The sequence below is a fragment of the Leptosomus discolor genome, chromosome 8 (genome assembly GCF_034619465.1).
Source record: "Leptosomus discolor isolate bLepDis1 chromosome 8, bLepDis1.hap2, whole genome shotgun sequence".
NCBI lineage: Eukaryota > Metazoa > Chordata > Aves > Leptosomiformes > Leptosomidae > Leptosomus > Leptosomus discolor.
Genome location: NC_141398.1, coordinates 5,538,457 through 5,555,253, shown reverse-complemented (window position 1 = coordinate 5,555,253; position 16,797 = coordinate 5,538,457). Strand labels below are relative to the sequence as shown.

The following is a 16,797-nucleotide window of genomic DNA, read 5'->3' as shown; positions in this document are numbered from 1 at the left end:
GTGATTGACTCAGCTGAGAGGCGCTATTTTGTTGTTAGATGACTTAAGCCAACTTTGAGGACTAGTTGTCTTCTGGAGGTACTTCTGCAGTCAGGTGATTTATATATTACTCCTTCATGTACCACTCCCAGGGCCAGAGGGTAAAAAAAAATAAACATTCCACAAATCAGGCTCTATACTCTTCGTCTCTTTTGGCTTTAGCAAATTTGAATCTCTAACAGTTGAAAAAAGGCTAAGAAAGGAATTAAGTTTTCAGTATTGAATGACACTGTTCCTTGAGTAAAAACATCTGGACAGCGAAAAGGGGAGTAGGGCCCGGTAAGCACGGACAAACTGTATTAAGGGATGCCAGACTTTATGTGGGATGTTTGTTTTTACACCTGGCTCATGAAATGCGACGCCTGTGTGATGTTTTACAGTGACAAGTTCCTGAATGAACAGCTGCTCCTGGAGCAATGTTTTCATTTGCTTTCTTTTTTTTTCTCCCCTTCTGTTTCTTTTTCAGATAATGGCTCTGGGTCAGGAGAAGGAGGTGAGTACCAAGCCCCAGTTATACTTGCTTTTGGTCTTTCATTTTTACTCTGTGTATACCAGTTTTATGTATATGGTTGCTGTATACCACATGAATTAAGGAAAAATTATGACAACTTAAAAATAAGCTTTAATGTTGCGGTCTTAGCTGACCATTTCAGCTAAGTGACAGGCTGTAGTGTGCGCTTGACCAACAGTGTTCTTTCAGATTTGCTCTATGTAATTTTTCATTTGTTGCCAGCGATATAGTGTAATATTTAGATCCTGATTTCACCTGGTTTTTTGCTCCTGGAAATGTCCATTTGCAATAAATTTCTTACCTTTTTTTTTTTTTTCCCCCCCTCTAATTCATTTTCTTAGTGTCTACAACGTCTAGTTATTCCTTTATCCTCGATCAAACATGTTGCCTAAAATATGTAACGGCTGCATTATGATATCTGGTTTTATCAAGTATTTCACATGTTTCTGTTCAAAGCTGCATATTCAAAGAAGGGATGTAGCACAGTAGTTAGTTACTCTTCTGTCTTTGAATGCATCTTAGCCTTCTTTCAAGGATTAAAAAAAAAATATATAATTTATCTTAATTCTGTCTTTGATACTACTAGCAAGAATACATATAGAATGAAAAAAGCGAGATACAGATATATACAGACATGGAAAAGCTGGTTTGCTTTTAGGCTTTGCTTGTATTAAGAAAGTGTTGCAGTTCATGCTGATGGGACTGAGTTTTGAGATATGGGGAATCTTGTATAGCGACATGAAAACATGCTTTTGTGGAAAATGATCGATGGCATCACTGTGTAGCTAAACAGAACAGCTAACTTCCCCAAAACCAGGAGGTAGCTCCCTCTTTTTTCCTGTATCAAGTGAAGGGGAGGCATTTCACTCCCCACTAATAAGATGCTGTCAGTAAATCCCTGGGCTGCTCCTAGCACGTGGCCGTTCTCACCTTTGTTTCCTCTTGGAGCAATGTCTGAAGGAACAATTTTCTGCTCAAACATTGCCTCTTCTTACCTTCACTGGTGACTTTTTTCTGAAGCTTTTCTTCCTAAGATTACATCATGCTCTTTCCCCAGCTCTGTTTGCTGCTTCTTCACCCTTTGTTTCCCAGCCTGTTGTTTCACTACAGCTGCTCCCTACAAGCTGAGCATCGCTTGCCTCAGTACTACAATGCAGTTCTTGTAGGAGACCGATGATAGTAATTTAGTCCACATCTGACTTTTATTTTTGGAGCAGTTTTAGAAATGTTTGAATGTTATTGGGACTTTTTTTTCAGTATTTCCTAATTGGATGCAAAATTCCCCAGTGAAGTCCCTTGTGAATGGTACTGTGTTGGTCCAGAAGAGATTGGCAGCCCACTGACAGATGTGGGGATTCTTTGGGTAATTTTGTGACCAGTTTGGAGAAAAGTAGGCCAGAACATGCTGCGCTTTGTTGGTTAGGCTGCTCACTGAAGAGGTGAAAGGTCCACATTCAAATATACTCATTGCTTGATTTGAGGCAGGAGACTGAACCCAGGTCCATGTCTCTTGGTAGGAGAGGTACAAAATGGGTCTCCTTTGTCATTACTGTTGGTTTTATTCTCACTTGAAATATTCATTGAGCCTGGGACAAAGGGAGTGGGAGGAAAGATGCATGCTATGGAAAGGCTTTGGTAGCTGAGACTCAGCCTGCCAATCAGTTTTAATTATTTATGCAAAATAGAATTGCATCAGTTGAGGAGATTTGGTGGTCCCTCCACGCTACCTTATAGCCGTGGTTAGTGCATTGTCTCGGGAGGTGCAATACGTAGGTTCAGTTCACTTCAGGCAGAAAGAATTGAATCTGGGTCCCTTGGGCCCAGGTGAATATCTGCACTGCTTGGGTATTGAATGAAGAAGGGACAACACACCCACTACCTCCCCCAGCAGCTTTGTGCTGTTAGCCCTTCATTTATTTGGCTTTCTTCTGAGTGCCTTTGGGCTAACTGAAGTGTTCCCGCTTCTGTTCAGTATGAAAACAGTTGGGTTTAGTTCTTAATTTTAGATAGAAAAAATACTTTAAACAACCATAAATTGAAAATCCTGCTTGGCACTTTTTTTTTTTTTTTTTTTTTGGCTACATCTAAGCTATTTGTGACACATTGAATTAGAACTGCCTCTGTCCACCTTCCTCACCAAACTGGGTGTTGGGTAATACTTCTGCAGAACAGTTGGCTATTCTTCAGCATGTCGAGTCATTTTCTGTGTCTGAAAGCAATCCTTCGAAGGATGGAATCCACTGTTGCTGTGATTATTGAACTCTGCTCTGGCCAAAAATCCAAGGATATTTTTGTACTGAGAATATTTTTGTATCTGGAATTGTTTTTGTTCCATTATTCAAGTAACTGGAAAAGCGTTACAAGGAGACATTAAAAACATCAAAGACTTATTACAAGTTAAGGGAATTTAGAATTAAAACCAAACTTCTAAAAGAATGCTGAACCTATTGAGGATGGAGATGCATTGTTTGGGATCCAGGCAAGAAGAAAGGGTAGGAACCTGGGAAGAGGGTGACCTGCAGGGTAGGGGTGCTCCCTGCTGCACACTACAGTCCTGCCTCCTTGGTTATTCCAGCTATGGGACTGACGGGAGCACAGCTCCTTCCTGGCCCAGTCTTCCCATTTTTCTTTTGGAGGAAGCCAGGATATGCTGAGATATAATTATCACCAAGGCCTGATAGTTTAATATCATAATCTTGGCTAAGGCTGCACAAGCGGGAACCAAATTGCAAGGAAGCAGCAATAGAAGCGGAAAAACCGCAAGGATAAGTAAGAGACAGCAAGTGAGCAACCATGCTAGCTTAGAGGTTTGTGTTTCCTTCCTAGGATTTACATTTCCAGACGGTAATCACAGAATCAGCGTTTGCTATGTTTCTTAAACACACAATTAGCGTGATTGTGTATGCACCAGTGATGCACACGCGGAATGGATGAGCGCAGCTGCTTGTATACGTGCAGGAAGCATTGCAATTGCCGTGCAGGGGATGTGCTGTTTGCTGGTAGATTTTTAACTGCGAGGGAAAGTTCTGGGAAACCGTCTGAGCTGTGCTTTTCAGTTGCTATAGCTCAGCCTGTGTGAGTCTCCACTGCTGAAATTAGCTGCTTGCCTCACATGCAGCTGAGATTTGTGCTTAGTGGTTCACACTGTTCTCTTTCATTTTCCAGACACAGAACAAGCTCATTAATGATTCTGAAACTCGACTTGATGCAGATTTTCCCTCCTACTCCCAAACTGTATGATGTTAAATGCATTCATTTTTATGTAAAAAGAAAAAAAAAAAAAAAGTAGATTTAGAACTGATTAAAATAATCCACAAAAGTCCTCTTCCTTGAACACTATTTCAGACAATGTCTTGTCTTAGAAGTTGTCATGTGCCACAAAAATGGTGAAGACCGTGGAACTACTGGTCCAGGTTCTCTCCCAAATCATGTTTACTGTTACAAAGATACTAGATTTTAGGAAAAGGATTAGAAGTAGGAGAGTTTTTTCAGTACGCCTGAATGAGATGAAGGAATATAATTTTTGAGGGTGACACAATTGTCTAGTTGCCCTCTGACATTCTGGATAAGCAATTTCCACTTTCTATGCTCTGACGGCACTGTATTAATAAAGAGTTGTAATAAAATTACTCATTTTGCTCCTTTCAGAAGTCTGAACCTTCAATTAGCATAATAAAAATTACACTTATGAAACCAAGCTGTTGATCACTTGTGGCAATGGGTATCCTGAAGCCACTTCTAAGGAGAGTATGGGTTGTTAATTCAGAAATTAGAAAAAAAATCAAAAACCTCATTACTCTAGCATTATGTTTCACCCCTACAAAAACCAATGTCAAGAGAGAGGGGGCTCAGACCTAAAAAAGTTGCTTAGTTGAGGTCACAGCTGAAGACAGTGGATTCCTTTAGATTTGCATTTAAGACATGGGCTTCTCTCTATAATCTCATATGAATCATTCTGCAATTTTCCCATTCTGAAGAATACAGTAATAAAACTGGCTCCTGATCCACTTTTTTTAAACTATGATTTATTAAGAGTTTGAGGCAGAACTGGTGAAAGAGAAGTTACAGACTCAGATTCATGTTCATCTCTGCCAGTTGTAAATTGCAACGCTATTTAACCTGCTGGATGTACTTCCACAACGGGTAGACTAGGGCACGAAAAGTGATCCCCAGGCTGTCACGTGTGCATAAAGGAGGTAGATTACTATCTTGCATGAAACATTCCTTTTTTCTAACAAGAATTTAGAATTTTTATTTCTGATGGAACCTGCCATGTTCTCCCTGTAAAAAGAACTGTGCTGACCCAATGAAGTATCCTCAGGAAGATTAACTTTGGTAGGTTTGTATGAATGTGACTAAGGATGAACTTTTACAATTTTTTCTTCAAGGTGCAAATAGATTTTATTTTCTTTTCCCTCAAGTTTATGACTCTATACCAGCCAAGCAGGTCTGAAAAGAAACAGTCATGTTAGTGATCTTCTTGCCCTCTCACTCTAAAAAGAGCTGACACTCAGGACTCCTAGTGAGGTAGGAGTCCTATCATTTGGCATCGGTCTCTTCTCCCAAGTAATTAGTGACAAGACAAGAGGTAATGGCCTCAAGTTGCACCAGGAGAGATTTAGATCGGATATTAGGAAAAATTTCTTTACTGAAAGAGTGGTCAGACATTGGAACAGGCTGCCCAGGGAGGTGATGGGGAGTCACCATCCCTGGAGGTGTTCAAAAGACATATAGATGTGGTGCTTAGGGACATGGTTTAGTGGTGGTCTTGGTAGTGTTGGACCTGATGATCTTAAAGGTCTTTTCCAACCAAAATGATTCTATGATTTAACTGAAGTAGCCTCCAAGTTCCGAAAACCTCAGTCTTGTATTAAAGCCATTGTCCTTCTCAATGTTTTAAAAAAGATCCTAGCACTGCATTGCCCAACTAGTACTGAGATAACTGAAAGGGCAATCGAAGCCATTGGTCTAAATTCTGCTCAGATTTACAATCACATCCTACATTATTAGAAGAAATGTGGGCCCACTGCAGTGGGAACACTGATTCTTCAAGGAAAGCTTTTTGAAGACAAAGCTGTTTCCTTTTTTTTTGGTCAAAGGTATTGGTGACGGAGACGGAGATAATTTGTTTTCATCTGTCAGTAGTCCTTATTTGTAAGGCTTTTTTTGGTAGTGCTTTCCATCTGGCATCCAGGTATAGTGCACTAACTTTTGAAGGAGAATCTTATTTCTTCTGAGCTCCCAGGTCCTGTCTTTGGTAAACGAGCACTTCTGAGCCATTCTTCCCATGTCCCTCGACATAAAGACCTTTTTTCCTCCCACTCCAGATAGTCCTTACTTTCTCTATTTGATATTGCCAGCGAACGGCAGCTGTGCTGTTGACTTTGTGATATAGTTAGGCCTTTGCAAGGATGTGTTGAAAACCATCACCATGTGTTATGTGCACCATCAGAGAGTTAACAAATGGTAATGACTTTTCAAGCCAGCTTCTCAGAGACAAATCAGTGTCCTAGAAGAGGCAGGTTCTGTGCTCTAGTTATCAACCAACAAGGGTAAGATGTGTGTCTTGCTATGCCCATAACATTAATTTTTTATTCTTTTTGTTCAGCGTTCGGCTGTGTACCTAAACAAAATGTGGTTTTGATATTAAAAAAAGTTGTAATGGTAGTTAGACAGATGGCACCCGCTCATTTCAGGCTTTTAACCTAAGGAATTAACATGCTTGCAATACATATAGCTAAGTTAATTATTATTAAAATAATTTGTTTTGAATTTCTAGTCCCTCTGAAATTTAATAGCTGAAGTATCTTGTGATGAACGTCTAGCAGATTGCATTCAGTAATTAATAAATTGATATACAGTATGTGCTTTTTAACAGGCTGCCATCTGTTCCTTCCCCTCACTGGGGACAACACTTATCCAGTAATTGTCACACAGTCAGGGTGTTATAAACAGACACAGTTTAGATCCTCGAATATTTTTTATTTTAGTTTGTAATAATGCTACTGATTTGTTTTAATGTATTTTAATACGACTGCAGAAACTTGATGGTGATTAACACCCTGGAAAGGAGGTAACATCACGTCTTTTAGCATATTTCTATAACGATATGCAACTTTGAAAGATTTAAGTGCTGATTTCGTCACGTGGCTTGTCACTGAGTATCACTTTAGCTTCAAATAGCCCTAGTTATTTCTGTTGAGATCCCACTCCTTGTAAGTAAAATTAACACTGAACTAAAACTTGCAAGAGTGTGTTTTCACCACAGGTTCAGCAAGGCAGAGGAAAAGGGCCTGAATGTTCAGGCCTTCTATTGGTGAAAACTTATTCTAAGCAGGGTTTCCAGGGGGCTGGAGCTTGCTCAGAAAGATGCTGGAGCCGGGGGCACGGAAGGACAGATTCCTCTTGCCTCTTGTGCAGGGTGATGGATAGCAAATGAGGGCAGGCTCATCTCGTGCAGCCTGGACAGGGCCTGCAGAACGTGTTCATGAAATTGTGGGTCACCTCCCTTGGCGTCTGGGGACTTTCTTGTCCTTTCCGTTTTCCACCATCATCTACTCACGGATGATTTCCCTGGTGGTTACTCTGAAGTTGTTGTGCCTTCCTTTGGAGAAAAAGGAATTGGCTGCATTTGAAGCAACGCAGTGGAGTGAATGGGTGTTCGAGTTCCTCAACCAGAGGGTCCTGCAGTGTAAAAGCTGATCCAGCTCTCGCACTATGCCAGCTTTCCCCACCATTATTCATGGTGTCATATGCATGGAAGCAAAATAGAAGGAAAAGTTGTTAGACGTGTAAAATACCTACCACAGAACAAGGGTATTGGTGGTAGGGAATCTTACAGTGCACATCCTCAAGTCCTTTGCTTACAAGTGCTCACACTATCATCATCATAACCACTGGGCAAACTTGTCACCTTGACTGGGTTGTGATTAGGATATCAGACTTCAAACTCCTCTCCTACGGGCGCCTCAGTCATAAATAGACCAGACGTCCTTGTGTTAAACCTGTAATGGCCCTTCTTGCAAAATCAAACTTCAAAGGCTGGTGTCTTGACCGGACCATGCTTACAGCAGCCGTGTGTGGTCTATACTCTGTGTGGTCTATACTCCACAGGGAAAACATCTTTCAGCCAGGTATAGATCTCTGGCTACACCAAGCCGGGCTTCATTTCTAAGCCAGCTGGGTAGTTGGATAAGAGAGCAGGACCTTCCACACTGGTTAATATTGCTTTTGTGTACGCTCCAGGAGCATGGTCAAGATGGGTCAAGACACCACTTGCCAAAAATTTGGGATAGCTAAAAGTAGTTGTTGCACTTGCTTTAAGTATCTACTTACAGACAAAAGAGCAAGTTTGCAGCTTTGTTTTAAATTACAGGGACAATCTCCATTGTAATGAAGCGTGTCATTAAAGTTGCCCCAGAAACTAATGAAAGAGAGGATGAGTCACTAAACTGTTCAGTGAACTGCAGCAGCCCGTACTGTGTGATGCTGTGTACTGCGATCCAGTTGTAATTGAGAGGATTTTCCAGTGCTAGCTGTACCGAACACTAACTGTACACAGTCTGATCTCGGGGCAGGGGGTTCTTCTGAACTTTAGGGTGTAGAAGGGATTTGCTGTGACCCTTCCTACTTTTCCAAAATCTTTTTGAGATTAGTTGCTTCCACAAAATACAGCAAAAATCACTATACTTCCAAAACAGGTAGGAACTGGCTTTCAGAGGGGCTTTCCCAGACGCAGGAATCTTTATTCCATCTGTACATGAGTAGTTGCAGCTCTCCACAAGCTCCCCCTGCTTCACAGTGAACAGTGATAAATACATATGTACAGCTGAGCTCCTTTTCCAGGCCATGCCTCGAGGCAGGCCAAACTTCACCTTGACACAGACTGATGCTTTTGCTTCAAGCCTGATTGAAAGCCCTCAGCAGAAACCCAGCCATATTACTGTTGCAGGAACACACAAATGAGTTGCTGAAGGAAGCAATTTACTGCTGCCCTATTCCTCTGGAGCTACTGTCCATTTGCAGGCTCCTACCCTGCAGCTCCTAAGGTATAGCTGACCGTCTTCTGCAGAGGAATAATGACTCGAGAAGCGTTAGGGAGCACTGCAGATCAGAGAGACAACTGCGAGTCACAGATCCCATCCTTGTGCCTCATTTCTTTTGAAGGACAGAGCATTAATGAGGTGCTGCCCTGAAACACGAAAGGAAGCTGAAAAGAGGGAAAATGAGCTTTCACCCAACATGAAATTAAGATGTCAAAGAACAGAATTAATCAAGATACCAACAAAGTGAGGAGAAGAAATTCTGTAATCATCTATACATCAACACTAGAAGCCTGCATAATGAACAAGGGGAGCTTGAATTGCTTATTTGGGAGCATATTTTGATCTAATTGATATTACTGCAACCTGCTGGGAAGATCTGATTGATTGGAATATTAAAATTAAGGGCTATAAACTATTTAGGAGCAATCAGATATGGGGGAGAAAGAGGGGAGGGGCATTCTGTCAAGGAATGCATTGCCTGTTTGGACACATTTGCACCAGAGAAACTTGTGCTCTCCAATATTAGTGGGTTGACTTATTTTAATAGCACACACATGGGGTACTGAAAATGTCTGCTACCAATTCAGGCTGAAAAACAGTATTCATCTATTCTGTATTGGTGTGAAAAGCCCTATTTTCTTGAAGGACTTCGGTCTAAATTATATGCAATGTCTCATGCTGCAAGTACTAAAACGTCACACAGCTAGTAGTGCAAGAAGGTTCTAAAAGTTAGACATGACTATTGCCTAACTTGGAAATGTTGCATCAATGCACATTCATCTGTATTACACCGCATCCTGACAGGTGTAAATTATGAGCACCTGAGGTGCAGGTGTTCTTGTCTTGCACATATTTATTATATGCAAACAAAACACAGTACAGGTAAATAATTCTATAGACATGAGGTCTAGCAAGTTCTGATCAAGAAAAAGAGGCCACACTTTTTCTAAAACAAACCTTATTTAAAAAAAAGTAGAGAAAGCAATTGGAGGGGGGGGGGGGGGAAGGAGAGACAGATATTTAAACTGAATAGCATATAGAAACAATGAACAAATCGTCGTGGACTACTGTTTGTGAAAATGAAAAGGTGTCAGGGCATTCACAGGGTGCAGAACTAAAGCCCATGAGGAAGGTGCGCCCGTGCATGTGCATGTCCGTCTGTGTACGTGTTGCTGCTGTTGCTCCATTACAAAATCGAAGTGCTGACAGTGCAGAGAAAGCGCTCTGTAAAGCATTCTGGTTGTCTCTGTAGTCAAGTCAGATGGTGTACATAGGGTATGATGAAATATTTTCCGTGCTAGCTGTACTGCAGAAGGATATTAAGCACCAAATGTTGAAGACAGGTGTTTTGTAATGGGCAGGTCTGGTTGGTTTGCACCTGAAAGCTTTAAAAATGGGTGATAAAGAATTCTCTGGGCTGACAATGACTTTTTTCGTCTCTTTCTTCAGCAGAACAATGAGAAATAACATACAAATATTTTGAGAAAAGGTAAATGTGATGTTCAGGGGGGCTACAGCCTCTCATTCTGGCATCCATCAGAAGCAAAGCAGTGGAATAGAAGGTGAAAGAATCAACTGAGTACAGAATTAAGCGAGGGGAAAATATTTAATGTCAGTCATCATGGGTTCATGGAAAACCTTTATTGAGACATTTACCTTTTAAACTTATTTTTCCAAGAAGGGCATTTGTACAACAGAACATTTTATGTAAGCGTGCCACCTCAAAATCGTAACCTTTCCCAGTCAAAGGCAAAGGCAATCTCTTATACAAGCCAAAGTAACTAGAGGGCACAACATCCACACAGTGCACATCTAATGTGCAAAATTATTGCCGATCAATGTATCGTTAAGTGTTAGGGAATCGTTACAAAATGAGTGTGTTTCTAGGGATTGTTGTTGGCCCCGTGACCCCTGCCACTGGTGAGCTGGGAGCAAATCAGTCAGTAGTGATTGGGTCTGGACGACAGAAGACAGGTCACTGAGCTAACAGTATGCACGAGCAGGCAGGATTTTAATGTCTAGAGGACAGTTATGTGTAGTGAGTCCAGGATCGAGGCGATTTTACCTCGATGTCAGCCTCTCTCCTACAGACTGATGACCCTGAAAAGGACTCATTGGGGGAAAAGGTGGATAATAAAGTGAATGTGAATAATAATGGTCAGTGCAGACAAATGATCAAAATTTAATATCATTCTTGGATGTTTTAACTGAAGAATATCATAGATGATATTTGGCTTTGATGACAGTTCTTCTGGAGCAGTGTGTCCAGTCTTGTACCCATAACTCCAGAGGGTGTTACATGCTGGGGAAGAGCATCGAGAGTCATAACAGCAAAAGAAGTGGAAATACCATGAATGAAAGTCATGAGCAGTGCCATTTGTTTAACTTATTCAAACCCTAGGAGATCATTTATTGGCACGGAAAAGTGAAATCTGACACTAAAGGGCACTTTAGGATACCAAACAGAGGCATTTTCTTCTAGAAAGAAGGAAAAATCAAATAAGATGTACATTTGTAAAGATAAAAGCAAATGACCTCTACTGCAACTTAAGATTAGTGGTAGAATTTCTACAGTAGGATTTTTGTAATAAAGTTTGATATGTAATAATCTTTGAAAAATGCCCAGCATGCTTTAGACAGAAGTTAATTTGAGCAGCTCACCTGCACTATTCTTCATATAAGCATAGCCCTACAGGTAGAGAGATTGCCTTCAGCCAAGACCCAGGAAAACTAGGAAGGACTGTTGTGGATTTCTTTTTCCTACTTACATTTAAAGAATGTGAATGCAGCTATTTAACTGGTGGTGTTTGATTTGCTGTTGCTACAGCACATAAATCTGCTATGAGAGAAGGAATCACTTTTCTCTCTGTCCATCCAACTGCCTTGTGTAGTCAGCTGTACACCACCACGATACTGCGATACGTTAAATGGTTCTCAACTCCCTCTGCCGACTTCCTTCTTTTCAATTACCTAGCTCTCCTTTATCGCTTTGTTTAAATCAAAAAGAGGAGTGACTAATGGTAGTGAAACAGTAAGAGTACAGCTTATTTTTATTTTACTTGGTGAAGAGTTTTAATGTCCGTGTCAACAGTAAGATTGGTGCAAATGTTTTTATGATCAGGATATTTGAGAGATTAATCTTACTTTTTAGGGTACATAGCATTTCTATCAGTTTCTTCTTAAAATGACCTTTTACTTTTTGTTCTGTACAACTAAACAGAGTCATCTGGAAAATATACCACAGTACATACAAGATATAAGCCCAGTCTAATCCATTGTTGGGAATCAAAAAAGGGAAAAAAGTGCAAGCAGTAATCTTGCATAAGAATATCTGTAATTAAAGACTGTCAGAGAAAATAGTATTCAAATCCCCACTACCTAATGTTCAAGGACATTAAAAGACACAAGGTTTATACATTATCAGTGCCAATTAAGAGTAAATGTGACTGGGACACATGTCAATGCCAGTTGTGTGTCTGATCAGGCAAGAATAAATACGAATCACTGAAATAAGAATAAAGGAAGAGTCAGTCAATGAAGCATTAGGGTTTTCAGGGATGCTTTCTTGTCGCTGGTACAGTTCTACCGACCTCCGGTTGCCTGAGTTTGAAAATGGGATCACTATCAAGGTTAATAACTTCAGTATATGATAACTTCATGTTGACAATATACCTGAAGGCAAATGGATTTAGGTAAGCAAATCGGAGCTTAATATGAAAGTCATGCTTTCTGTTAACAATACCTTATTTTTTTCAGAGTATGAAGGATCTGGGACAGAAGTTCAGAGAAAGCACTCAAAATGTGGAGTTTGCAAATATAGGGCTGAGTGTGATGAAGATGCAGAAAATGTTGGGTAAGTAGTAAGTTTTCCTTAACATCACTGAACAAAAGGTGAAAAATGTTTTTAAAAAAAAGGAAAAAAAGTACATCATCATCTGCTTGCCTATGTTCTTACTAATTGAAGCTTTAATGCTGTTCAATAATAATGTGTTTGATGTGTGTCTGTAAAGAACAAACCATGTGCAGTTGCAAGGTAAAGGGAGAAATTGGAGAATCTTTATCAAATATTTTTCAAACGAAGGACCTTGATTTGGTTTATCGTGGAAAAAAAAAAAAAAAAAAAAAAAAAGCCAAAACCACACAGGAATGCAAAATAAATACTGAGAAAGGTATCACAGGCAGTTGTTTCCTTCAGTGCAAAGCTTGGACCTAAACATTAAATTGAATTAGTGACCTGAGCCAGTAATTTCTTCCAAACTCACTGTGCCACTTGGCCTCTCATATGTACCCAAGTGAAAACTGATGAAAAATATCAGTTGCTTGTCAGAACTCAAAATGAATGATCAAGAAAAAAGAAGATTTTAAAGACAACCCATAACGCAGAAGCAGATGGACCCCATTTCCCTACTCAAGGTGCTTGATGGTTAGAGTATACCCTGGCTGGCTGAGCTCTGTGGCTCTCAGAAGGGGCTGAGACATCACGGAGGAAAGGGCTCCTTTGGACAGCCCAGTGAGGCACTAAGGTTTGTTGGGAGGTAGAAGAAGTCCCATCTAACTGATGGAGCTTTTTTCTCTCACAAAAATAATGTCCTGGCAGTGCCACCAGTATGGAAGAAGCTTAACTAGAGTCTAGGCTGATGGCAGGTACTGGGATCGCAGCTGCAGAGGCAGCGCGTCAAGGTGTTCGAAAGATGCGCAAATGGTGGAGGGAACAGCATCTCAGTAGAACAGAGCCTGAACATTGCTCATGGGGGAAGCACCGGTCTCCTGCCTTCCAGCGGGAATCCATTTCACGTTGAAATATGCCTTAATTGCACAAAAATTCGTTACGGGATATCAGCACGAAGACGTCTCAGGCAGTAAAGCAGCTTAGCACTAATATTCAAGATGTGTATTCAAGATTAAATCGTAGTGTACAAGGGAAATCAAAATGGTAATAGTACTCATGAATACTAGCACATTTCATAAAATGTCATACTACCAAAGCAGGCTTGCTCTTTTCTGGAGAGACAAATGGGCTGTAGCTGGTTTTTATAATACTAATAATTTTCTGCAATATTGCCTTGGTCTGTTTCATTTATGACTGGCAAGATGGGTATAGATTTGTTTGTTGCACTGAGATGTGCTCTTGGCTTTGGAAAATAAATCCTGAAGCATTCAACTTTGGTAAAAGCTCGCCTATTCATTCTGTACTTGTAGAGCTGGCATTCCTGCGGCTATGTAGCATCTATAAGAGAGTTAAGATAAACTTGAGGAGAGTGGAAGATTTATTCCCTACATTCTAGTCGCATAAAATGAAGCTATGCTCGCTCTTCTTGACAACAGGAGGAGAGCACTCTTTTGCCTCTAAGATGTCTTTAATTAGTCCTCATTAAAAAAATATGTAGAAACAATTTTTTTTACGTAGAAAATGCCGAGAAGTTAGAAAATATTCCTATGAGGGTTGGTCACAATCTATCAGATAATTTTTTCAATTTTGTCAATTTTCCAACCTAAATAATTTAATTTCTTTTTTTTTTTTTTTGTCCAGTACCTTTGCCCATTATAATAGGCTTTAGTGATATTCACTGTCTGTTTAGACTTAGATTAAATCAGGCCCTGTTAACACAGATTGCCTTCAGAAGGTTAATTTTGACAAGTCACATAGGAAGTCACGGACTTGCTTCAGTAGGAGTCGGCTTCTTTTTTTCTCCTAAAATCAAACCAGTTATTTACCTGGCAGAATCAAGATGGCATTGTAACCTTCTGTTTGGGAAACTCTGGTAGAGCAGCCCTTGAGAATGCTTTTTACCTCTTCTTTTTATTCCCTTTCCTGTTGGGTTTCAACATGGTTTTTAACTTCATAATATCACGATAGATAAAACTATTTGCGAAACAAGTACTTTTCATCAAATTTATGTAAACACTGCTGGGTTCATGTTGTTACTTAATTCAATTTTGCACCACATTGCAACCACTATCACCCATAGTTCTAGCAAATCACACACCCTAATTTCATAAAAATATTCTGTCTTGATTTCCCTTTGTAAGGCATGAGAATGGCCCCTGTAATTTTTTTGGATAGGGGGGTAATGTCTACTGAATAACAGACAAAAAGCGCCTTTAATTCTGTTCAAGTAGGCTTTTTAGGCCTGGGTAGCCCTTGCTTGCATTTTGTGATGTTAAAACATTTAATAAAGTGATCCGTGTGATTACAGAAGGCATTTTAAGAGGATTTTGCTTCATGATAGTAACAGAATGAGTCGAACTGTCTCCTAATGTTTAGTAGATAATCTCAAGCCATATTCGTGAGATCCTGTCTAATACAGTAAATATACAATTATGCATTTTTTCATCCTCTTTTCCAAGCCGTGCAATCTGAGCCCTTACAAACATCAGCTCCTTCTGCTCTGAGTGCTCTTGAAAAGCGAAACAGTACCTGTACTCCTGTTTTATTAATAGAGAAACTAAACTACCTATAAAATGATTAGTGAATTGCTAGAAGAGGAGACATCCGTGCCACAAAGTGTGGAGTGGTTTGAGGTAAATGAGCTGGCATTAATGAGAAATCTCAGGATGTGCCAACAGGCCAGCCACAACAGCCTGGAGCACAGAATAGACAGATTTTCCCTCAGGAAAGATCCTGCTAAAGACGGTTTTATTCCATATGGACTGCGGATTGTCTTTTGGGCCTGGAACAATGTGGGAGTCCTATCAAAAAAATGATGGCATCTGATAGTTTCAGTGAAAACTGTAGGATGATTCTTGCACCAAAGAAGCAGGAGCAAGACCACTTGGCATTTCCTGATTTTTAGAGTTGGACTTGCTGATGTCTAAGCAAGTCCTTTCTTCCTGGAGGTGCACAGTGGTAGAGTGAGGGGCAATGGGAATGTGTCAGAGCGCGGGAAATTCTGCCTTGACGTGATGGAAAATGCTTCCACCATGACGGTGGTTGGACACTGAAACACGGTGCCTGGTGAGGCAGTGGAGTTTCCTTCCATGGAGATGGACTGAACTTGTTCACACGCAGCCGTCAGCCAGCTTTGAGCAGGGGCTTGGACTAGAAGACCTCTCCACACCCCTTCAAGCATAAGTTGTTCTGTGATTCTAGTTACCGAATCTGGGTAGTTTTTAAAAGCAAATTTAGACGAGTTCAGCTGCACATAGCTGAGGTGCACTCCATATTACAAGTTAGTGATGTTAATTTTTTTGTTGCTCTTAAATTGTATTTTCCCCTCTGAAAAATTTACGGAGTTTTAGTTTTCATGCTTGGCGTTAAAGCATTATGACTCTCTCTGATCAAAGTTGCTACATATGCTTTTATTAAAAAAGATCACACATAGTCTGAAGAATTCGGGCTTTGCACAGAGTTTTAGATTTGTATCTTCATTTTGTTTGATTTCTCAGAAACATTATCTATCTAAACTAGAAATGGCTACAATGCATAGTAGATTGAATACAAAAATATGAACAACTTTATAATTTCCACTGCCTCTGGAAAAATTTTCAGTGCTGATTTTAGGTGGACTGATTGAGTTATAGAAATAAAGTCTGAGGAGACGGTAGTCATAATCAGCATGCCATTAGAAAAATAATGTTCAACTGTAGGCAAAAAGGAATCAGGTTGAGGAAATATCACAGAAATATATTTCTCTATTTTTTTTTCTTTTCTCATTCAACTTATAAGTATTTTAAAGAGTTATTAGTTTATGGGCAGGCTTTTTAAGAGCATAGAACTTGTGGATGCACTAGTCTGAAGTTGCATAAACACGTACTGTGCCATATTGTCCATACAGTGTTTTCTGTAGGTCTGTGGTAAGAGGATGCAGACAACAGGTTTCACATGGATTGGCTGTGAATTTTTTCCCTCTTTAGTGACAAAACAGAAGCATGGGTTGTATTTGTAATGGGAAAATCTGCTGGCTGAGACCAAGCAGTCAGTACTTCTCCTTCTACCCTGCCCATCAAAATGCCTCTCTGGCCAGAACCTTTCTCCAGTGTGTTGAAGCGTATTGCGCATAATGGTGCCAAACGTGTGGCAGGGGAGCGAAAAAGTGCACGAGAGGTTGGTAAATTTAAACTTTTGTGTGCGAAACCAGCCAGAAGCCCGAAGACGCAGGCAGTATGAGGGTGGTTGTGCATTTTCTGCTGGAATTTTGAATTGGAAATGCAGTTGGGTTGAGAAGCGGAGATGGAGGTGGCAGCACAAAGCTTGGGGCCACC

The 16,797-nt window shown here is 40.3% G+C and overlaps 1 protein-coding gene across 1 annotated transcript in view; it reads left to right on the top strand.

Annotated features, from left to right (window-relative positions):
• The window catches only part of TMEFF1 (transmembrane protein with EGF like and two follistatin like domains 1), a 124,569-nt gene that overhangs the window by 82,831 nt on the left and 24,941 nt on the right, over positions 1-16,797 (top strand). The window contains exons 5-6 of the mRNA XM_086469292.1: positions 506-532; positions 12,352-12,448. Coding sequence (XP_086325418.1) covers positions 506-532; positions 12,352-12,448 — 124 coding nt within the window. The remainder of the gene's footprint in view (positions 1-505; positions 533-12,351; positions 12,449-16,797) is intronic.